This window comes from Silene latifolia, chromosome 5 (assembly GCF_048544455.1).
Source record: "Silene latifolia isolate original U9 population chromosome 5, ASM4854445v1, whole genome shotgun sequence".
Taxonomy (NCBI): domain Eukaryota; kingdom Viridiplantae; phylum Streptophyta; class Magnoliopsida; order Caryophyllales; family Caryophyllaceae; genus Silene; species Silene latifolia.
This window is the reverse complement of record NC_133530.1, coordinates 50,745,614-50,755,330: the sequence shown is the minus strand read 5'-3', so window position 1 is coordinate 50,755,330 and position 9,717 is coordinate 50,745,614. Positions and strand designations below refer to the sequence as shown.

Here is a 9,717-nt window from a genome sequence, read left to right as displayed (position 1 = left end):
CCTTGTGTATGATTGTTCTCCTCTATCAATTTGTGCTTAGAGAAACACTAAGGCTAACCTTTTAACACCGGTGTGGTGAACGAATGTCAGTGCTGCTGCTGCTTCTGATACTTGCGTGCTCCTAACATATTATTTGCAGCTTCCTGTTCCCCTTCCTAAGTTTAGTGCGATCAGAGAGTACTATATATAAAGCGTCCCACCTCTAGCGTCAGTTGTCTGCGTTTTTGACTGGGTATGTGTATCAGTACGGGGTTTGAGTCTGATTACATGCTATCTTACTGGGTTAACTGCTGCTAAATCACATAATCAAGCGGTGCATGTACATGGTCGTTGTAGTTTTAAGCGTTCTTGCAGAGCTCTCAGTTTGGCTGATGAAATGCGTACATAGCGAAGCATATCCTTATTTGCGTGACAGGCGACATGGCCTATCCCTGCCCACTGCCACCCATACCACACGTTGTCACATCTGAAGATTGCCCAGGCACCAATCGTACAAAGGCTGCCATTTCACATAGTACACACAATTCTTGAATATATCTCTAAGGAGCTATTTGAATTAGGAAAGGCAGCAGAAGAAGAGAGAAAAGGAGAGAACGGGAGAAAGAGGAGCCAGATTGTGGAGCGATGAGAGAAGGAAATGGCTAAAACGCCCGTAGACTCTGACGTGATTCAAAGTAAGTTTATCTTTCCTGGACTGTTTCTAATTTCCTGGAAAATGCCCAGCATTAAAAGACCTGTTGGCGTATAGGGACTGTTTTCTTCACAATTAAAATGTTTTGTAACCCAATTTCTAAGTTCACGTTGTCGTCGGAGGAGGATGAGGGGAAGAGGCAGAGGGTAGGAAGACTTGTTTTAATCTAGGAACACGTGTGGGTAATCGTTGAATTAAATCGTACACAGGCCACCTGCCTGTACAACAGCAGCACCCGTTATCAAATTAACGTTATAACGTTAAGGTCCCTTTTTGGATGGCAGTTCATTGCCAAGTTGCCGATTTAAGAAACCTGTTGCCTTTTATGCGTGTGCTACGTACTGTAATGTTTACAATTTTGCTTAATAGGCTAGGCTCAATTAACAACTGGCACCGCTTTTTAGTTTTAAAAGGACAAACGATGACGGCCAAATAAGGCACCACACATACACCGTAATTATTTATTTCAGACAATACCACTGTTACAAGGACTATTCTATGCTTGTATCTGTAGGTGACTTTTTATTATAGAGGACCATGGACGCGTTCTCCGTTGTAACTGTACGCCTTGCCATAGACTTAAGGATATGCACAAGGCTTAATAAGTCCTTAATAGCGTTAAATAAAAATTGTGTGTCATAACCTTACTGTTTATTGTTATAACTAATAGTGTTCAAGTCTTCTATTTGTACATAGAGTAAGTTTAACCTCTCTGATTTGTCCCAAAAACAGTGCTATTACTTGTAACACAGGCATTATTTTTTTCCTATAAGTCTACTAAATAAATGCGTACTTTTTTCCCCCTTGCGTAAGTTACGATGGTGTTTGGGGTTTTCCGGTTATGGTCGCCATACAGATAGGTGTGTGTGGCAAAATGTTCATGCACCTAAACATTCGAAGCGAACGTAATACATTAATTGATGCATCAGAATTCGAGGTTGTAGAGCATGCGACGTACCACAAAGAGAGGTGTCCGGATGACCAACAAGACGGTTTCCCAAATACACGAATTATACTAACCACAACTCCACCGAAAAATAAGAGGTCACACAAACCAAGTACTATGCCCATTACCTAACACTATACCACCCAATAGTCAACCTAAATAACACAACCCCCTTAATTGTGCAAAAAAGGAGTGGACTGCAAGGGTGATTCAGACTGCCGTTAAACATGGATAAAATTGTAGAGATGATGCAACTAATATGACATCATACACAAACTTCTCTTCAATCTAACAGCCAATAATCATATCAACTTGGTCATGATCTAACTAAATATGTTGGGAGGAGTGATAGCATTAGATATTTTTCTTCTGTTGGGAAAAAAAATGTGGACATTTAGCCTGAACTAATATATGCAAAAAAAAAAAAAAACGATTAGACTCGACTCCCGCCACATATATATTTATTTACATCCGTTTACAAGAGTGTTGTACTTGTATTTGTTTAGACAGTATTATTGATTTTGGACAGGAGTGTTGTACTTGTATTTGTATTATTGATAATGGACTCCTAATGGCCTATTGTATTTAATATAATTTGGGGTCTCGCAAATGAACGCCGCATGTATTACTTAGTGATATTCACTGGTTAAACTTGGTTGCAAACAACAAAGCTTGTCCACTTCAATTCGGGATTCCCCTCCGACACTGATAGTGTGCAATCTCTATTAGTGACTCAACTTAAATATGTTTTTACGCTGCGATTCATAATACCAGCCCCAACACAACCAAAAAAAAAGAGAGATTAAACTTGTATAAACTTAAGTCAAATTTGTAATGGTAAACATATCGTTGTAATTTTTATTTTTTTTAAAAAAAAGGTGGTGAGCAAGAATATTTTATCATTACTAATTATACGTTTAGATAACAGCCGAACTGACCCATTACAGAACTAACAATTAAACACGCCTTATCCGTGTAAAATAATAGTTAGCATCTGATCTACATAGATGTTGTACTTGTACTTGTTTAGATGGTAATAATAACATTTAACTTTAGACAACCAATGTACCCTTTAATTGTTTATATATATACATGGGTATATGTATGCTAAATTTCTATATCCTCAGTGACTAAACACCAAGGGCATACCAAAGGGTAAAGCTTACTCAGTACAAAGTAGCATGGATAATGCAGCGGAGCATACACCAGGATCTTCCTCCGCCTCACCAAAGGTATATTATGCCCATATGATTACATTTGCATTACTTTGGTTAATATGTACACAAATATTTGCACTTCTTCCTTAACAAAATAAACACTCTATAGGCTACCTTTAAATAGTCTGTTTTGTGCATTCTTCTTTGTTATGCTTTATACATTCTTATGGAAAAAACTAAAATAAAAAATACGTCTGTCTGGCGAATAGTTCTTACTACATGGTTATGTCACCAACTGCATCTTACTATCTCCGTGTTTAAGATACATGGTGTAAACTAGATGAAAACAACAAAACAAAATGTCGTACCTAGACAATAAATTATGTGCCTTGATGTGGTTAGCCTTTGACAATTAAGGTAAACATCCTGAAATTCACAGTTTGGTTCATCAACATGAAACTATTCTTTGTGTTTTATTATTTTATTCATCTGTATACATGTATGGGTATATGTACAGCTATATCATTTCCTTTTTTATAATTTAGTTTTCGATTACATCAATGATTCACCAATGATTCTGATATGATTACATCTATTTAGGGCTAAGGAAATATACATCCATTTAGGGGTAGGGAAATATACATCCATGTTAGTTTTTTCGTGTCCATTCATAAATATTGAAGAAATGATAAAAGGGGTAAGGATTGGCTAACATGACTACATCCATTTAGATTTTGATCATTTCAAGTTTATAATAATTTGTACAAACCACTCAATATTACATTGGTTATGTCTAATGTGCGCTAAAATGTGCAGAGTTCAAATCTGTGCTTTCTTAGAATAACTTGCTCAAAAATACCCCAACTAAAAACCATAGAAGTTTAGCCTAGATCAATGTTCCTGCAGTTGGAGCTGCTTGTTTATTTGCAAACCCATAGTCTCGTAGCACATCGAGCTAACCTTAGATCCGCCTAACACGTATTTAAAGTGAATTGCTTCACGCACACCTCTGCACGTTCCCTTTATCACGAGTATGCACCATTATTTTTTTCTAGACGACTTCTTACTATACCGGAAAATAATTAAATTACAGGTCATAGGTCCTGCACCTACGCAAGTACTAATTCCTTTCCAACCCTTGATTGAGCAAATAGCAGAATGCTTAAGATTCTCAAGCCCTGAATACCGGTACGTAAATGGGACCAGTAATAGTGTATACCTTTCAGTCTGCCCAGAAGGTGAACAAGTTGCCTTCATATACACTGGTGGCCCAGCCGTAACCCCTGAGGAATCATGTGAGCATGCAGCTATGCAAGCTGTTCGCGATATCATGACCAAATACAATGTTACAGTTAAAGATTTTACCCACTCCAAGAGGGAACTGTTGCAGAGGTTTGGTGGCCTATATAGGTTGAAACGCCTAGAATTACAGGAGCTTATGAAAGGCCGTACTAACACCCCGTTGAATGAAGAGCCCCCAAATGCCTGTTCAGGTACTCCAAAAAATGTGGCTCTTGATTGTGTTTCCTTATTGAGGCTCCTCAATCAAAAGTTTCCAATACACTGTACAACATTGGATGTTCTCCGGCATGGGAAAGACCGGTATACTGCATTCATGACCGTGTCCCTCCCTGGGGTGGTTATTGGGAAGAAAGACATAGTGAGTGACTGCTTCAGCTTTCCCGAACCTGCAAAAAATGACGTAGCTAAGCAGGCGATCGAATATGTCATACCAATACTTAACCTTGAGATCATAGATGCAAACTATGTTACTCCTGACACCAATCGTGTTACCCTCGATTCAGCACTAGAGCGAGAAAGTTACCTTGCTGTAAAAGCGCGCCTAACAGGCATAGAGGAAGAATTTGAACCATCATGCTTACTCCTTGAGGAAGGGGCCACCACGCCACGTGCCTCTGATTTTCAGATCCCTCGCCCCAACGGCCCCCCTCCACCACCTAAAAAAATGAAATTGTGTGCGACTTGCAAGCATAGGGCACATGTTCGGCCTGCACGAGCAAAGCCCCCCCCCCGCTATTTTAGGGTTTCTAAGAATGTTGAGTCGATGTTTGATCGCTTCAAAAAGGCATAACTGCATGCCATGCTAGGAGACCTAAGAATGAAATGAGTGTGTGGCTCGCGTACCGTTTTGGCAATAAACCTTTGATATGGAACGCTTAGAACTTCACTAATCCACTATTTCATAATCCTAATAGATAGGGATGAACTTGTAACTTTTTGACACTATAATAGTGTTTGTATATATTTGCTGCGTGTATGTTTCGGTAGGTTTATGATGTATTTTGAATGAACGTTTTTAAAGCTTGCTACTACTCGGTTGTAATACTATGTTCACTTTTCTCATAATGAAAAATGTGTGAAGCAACATTGTCGCGTAGTCCTGTACATTTCTTCAAATTGGGTTTAAAATTTTGTCATTAATTAGCAAATGCACATACGCATTCCTTTTCGTTATGTAAACAACTTAATTATAGACAAGAAAAAAAGGACAAGGTAAGCCAAATAGAAAGCACACATAAAAATAAAAAAAAGGAGTAACTAGAAAGAGAAGATAAGGAAGAGAGTAGGACGAACTGAACATGTAATTACCTGCTGCAAATTTTGGAGACAAGCAGTATATTACTTGTAGTGGTCGGAATAGCCGGTAGTTTTTTTCTAGATGGTGGCAAGTTCCCCACCAATTTCATGTAAACTTTTGTTTTTCATTTAATGAAAGCTACGCGCATCCTTTTATAATAATAATAATAATAATAATAATAATAATAATAATAATAATAATAATAATAATAGTAATAATAGTAATAATAGTAATAGTAATAGTAATAGTAATAGTAATAGTAATAGTAATAGTAATAGTAATAGTAATAGTAATAGTAATAGTAATAGTAATAGTAATAGTAATAGTAATAGTAATAGTAATAGTAATAGTAATAGTAATAGTAATAGTAATAGTAATAGTAATAATAATAATAATAATAATAATAATAAGAAGAATAATAAGAAGAAGAAGAAGAAGAAGAAGAAGAAGAAGAAGAAGAAGAAGAAGAAGAAGCTAGGTACTGCATACGCATACCAGGAAACTTTTTATGCTTCCAAGACGTATTTAATTATCATAGCTTATTATAGGACTGGGTACTTAAGAAGCCTAGCCATAACAGTTCGTCATTCTTGTGACCATATTCCATGCATTTCTGAGAAAACATGTATTTCTTAGTTACGGTGTAACCATTTCGCATATGGACCTTACTGTGTGTAGTGTGGCGATTAACCGAGCATCCGCACCTAACAAAACAGCCTACCATCTACCTATGCTTTGCGAGCCTATAAATGCCCCGGTCTCTTGAGCATATAGTTGTTCCGTAGTACAAGTCCCCCTAAGCTTTGCCTAAATTCTGTTCTTAACTAATGGTGCCACAGGTACAGGGAGGTTGCTCCTTAACAGGACGACCGCCAGATAGAGGCCTACTTACAACTGCCCCTCCACCTAGGCCAGTTATGCGTGGCGGCAAACGAGCCAGAACGACAATTATTTACTGCGATCGTACTGGAATAAGGTACTGTGCGTCCTGTGTGCATTCCTTTTGCTGTTGATACAAAAAAATTCAGCTAACCCAAATACTCACCCCTGCAGCAATGTGCCTGAAACACCTATACAACCGCAGTCTAAAAGACGAAGAAAGGCCCAAATCAACCGACAACCGAGTAAGTTCCATGAACACTTTGTTGTTGATGTTACTGCAACATCGTGTGAATTAATACTGCCGCTAACTTTCTTATGTCCACTTCATACGCAGGGTTACCTGCAGCTCACGCGGCACAACCGTTACCTACAGAGCAATTGAAGTTGCCGCACGGTGGGGTATGTGTTAAGTGCAACGCACAAAAGTTTGCATACGAAACCCCATTTTTCTGCTGTGCTAATGGAGCTATTCAGTTACCTACAAATGCATATCCTCCTGCATTAGTGCGCTTGTATACCTCCCCTGATGAGGATGCAGTTCATTTCCGCGCGTACGCAAGGATGTACAACAATCTCTTTGCTTTTAGCTCTATTGGCAGAAATTATGTTGCATCCACCCTCAAAGGTATTTATGTCTTTACTCTCCATGGCCAAATATATCATCACGTACCTACTTTACTTCCCAATGATGGTAGGCCAAAATATCTACAACTTTATTTCTATGATGGGCGGCATGAGGCGCTTAATCGAACTGGTTGCTTCCCAGAGGTAAGGGGAGATATAGTTAACACCCTAATGCAGATTACCCAGTCCAATCCTTACGCGCGCTTCTTTCGATCCCTTAAAGAATTACCCATAGATGAAAATACCCAAATAAAACTAAACAGGAACACTGTTTTGGACCAGCGAGTGTACAACGCACCCACGTCTGATGAAGTAGTTGTTATTTGGACGGAAAGTTCATCGTCTAGCGAGTCTAGCACCCCGCATATAACTGTAACTGCAAAGGACAACCAGTCCCATCGAATAATGCACTACTATGGTTGTTATGATCCTTTGCAGTACCCATTGCTTTTCCCGTCTGGAGAATGTGGGTGGGTGCAAGGGCTCCGAAAAGTAACCCCGGGCACGACCCAAACAGAAAGCCACGCTCCTGACAGGGCGTCTTTAGAACTTACACAAACCGTCGAAGGCCTATTAGAAGATGAATTAAACCGTATGTAAACTTACAAGTATTTATTTATTATTTATTCCCTGTGCATCACTCTTCAGTTAACGTGTTTTGACATTTTGACATGGTATATACACTTACTGTTTTGTTGCCCTTGAATAAAAAAATAGGCGCCGAGCAAGGCTATGGTCCAAAGGATAAAATTATATCGTGCCGGCAATATTACTGCTACAAGTTACAAAACCGCCCCGGTAATATGCTCTTGCGGACAGGTCGGTGCTTCCAACAGTATGTGGTGGACATGTACGTTAAAATCGAAAACACGCGGCTTGATTATTTCAGAAATAATCAAGAGACGATAAGGGCTGAATTATACCAGGGAATTATTGATACTGTCGGAACGGGTGAATGTTGTGCAGCGAACGTTTGCAAGAGAGTGATTCTGCCACCGACTATCTTGGGGGGACCTCGGGACATGAAAAAAAGATATCTGAATTCAATGGCCTTGGTACACAGGTTTGGAAAACCTGACCTGTTTGTCACTATGACATGCAATCCTACCTGGCCCGAAATAAAAAACCACCTAGCACCAGGAGAAGAGGCTTAGAATCGGCCGGACTTAGTTGCAAGAGTTTTCCGTGCTAAGCTTTTAGCTCTGAAGAAACAGATTGTGGAAAAGCACATTTTTGGAGAAGTTGCAGCTTACGTATACGTGGTTGAATTCCAGAAAAGAGGCCTCCCCCATGTACACTTCCTGATAATTCTAAAAGACGGGTATAGACTGAAATGTCCGGCAGATTTTGACAAATTTATCTGTGCTGAAATACCGTCAATGGCTAACCCTTCCCTCCGTAAGACTGTGCTTAAACACATGATGCACGGTCCTTGTGGCAAACTTAATCCTGCATGTTCATGCATGAAGCATGCTAACAGTCCTGGGTGTTGCAAATACGAATACCCAAAGTCCTACACATCTGACACAACAGTTAATGGTGCTGGATATCCCGAGTATAGAAGGCGGAACACAGGCGAAAAGGTGCTTATCCGGGATCATGAACTAGACAATAGATGGGTTATCCCGTATAACCCGTACTTGTTGGCTTTATTCGACTATCACCTGAATGTTGAGGTATGCTCAATAATGCATGCAGTCAAATATTTGTATAAGTATATATACAAAGGCCACGACAAAATTTCCTTTAGTGTTACGAATGCCGAAGAACCCACAACAATAGATGAAATAGCGCAATTCCAATCAGGACGATGGGTATCTCCGTGCGAAGCAGCTTGGCGGATATTCGGATTTTATTTATTTGAAACACACCCACCAGTAATGCCCCTGCAAGTGCACCTACCCAACATGCAGACAATACGCCTGAGATCAACAGATAACTTGGCTGATGTAATTGCTGATGAGAAAAGGAGTCGCACCCCTCTTACTGAGTTTTTCAAGAAAAGCGCAACTAAAGACTGCCCCAAACTATTATACGGGGAGTTTACTGAACATTACCGTTGGGATACTGGAACCAGAACTTGGGAAAAAAAGGAGAAACAAAGTTATTGTGATTGGCAGGCTTGTTTTTGTAGCACCGGCTGAAGGGGAGCGTTTTTTCCTAAGACTTCTGCTCCTACACATCCGGGGTCCTACATCATTTGAGTCATTGAAAACAGTGAACGGGTATATATGTGCAACATTCCAGGAGGCGGCGCTCCGACACGAGTACATTGAAGAAGAAGATCTTTCTTGAGCTATGCATGGCGGAGGCTTGCGCAGTACAAATGCCTACAGCACTTCGTCGCCTTTTCTCAACATTGCTCATTTTCGCACAACCAAAGGATCCATCTTTGTTATGGGATACACACTATGAATCATTGTCAGACGATTTTCGACTAAAGTTCCCAGCCGACCCACGGAAAGTTAGCCAGCTAACAGCTCGTTCAGTGGAGAGGTACTTAGAAGCTATGGGGAAAACTATGGCGGAGTTTGGTCTGGAACATCTAGATACTTGCAACGATGATGAAATGAGGCGCACTAGAGATATAGTTGATGCCCTTGACGCAGCAATACCTGAGGACTGCACGTTATGTAAGGCACTCCTAAATTCAGCTCAGAAGGAGGCGTTTGACACAATTATGGAACATGTACGTATGTCTAAACCAGGTGCATTCTTTGTAGATGGGTCGGGTGGCACTGGTAAAACCTTCCTATACAAAGCGTTGTACGCTGAAGTATGCCTAATGGGGCAGATAGTCCTGCCAACAGCATCATCA

At 40.0% G+C, this 9,717-nt stretch overlaps 1 protein-coding gene across 1 annotated transcript; it reads left to right on the top strand.

Moving 5' to 3' along the window:
• The first annotated feature begins 608 nt into the window (after positions 1-608).
• On the top strand, positions 609-9,043 carry LOC141655350 (uncharacterized). Its single transcript, XM_074462435.1, has 8 exons — positions 609-674; positions 2,765-2,869; positions 6,233-6,369; positions 6,447-6,517; positions 6,610-7,491; positions 7,617-7,749; positions 7,866-7,962; positions 8,114-9,043. The coding sequence occupies exons 2-8, from the start codon at positions 2,819-2,821 to the stop codon at positions 9,041-9,043; spliced, it is 2,301 nt and encodes a 766-aa protein (XP_074318536.1). The 5' UTR covers positions 609-674; positions 2,765-2,818.
• Positions 9,044-9,717: the final 674 nt, after the last annotated feature.

What these genes read in the sequence shown, in the direction of transcription:
- LOC141655350 (XM_074462435.1), top strand. Translation starts at nt 2,819, where the DNA reads ATGGATAATGCAGCGGAGCATACACCAGGATCTTCCTCCGCCTCACCA. An exon ending in CTTCCTCCGCCTCACCAAAG is followed by an intron (nt 2,870 to 6,232) that starts GTATATTATGCC and finishes ATGGTGCCACAG; the next exon opens with GTACAGGGAGGTTGCTCCTT. An exon ending in ATTAGAAGATGAATTAAACC is followed by an intron (nt 7,492 to 7,616) that starts GTATGTAAACTT and finishes ATAAAAAAATAG; the next exon opens with GCGCCGAGCAAGGCTATGGT.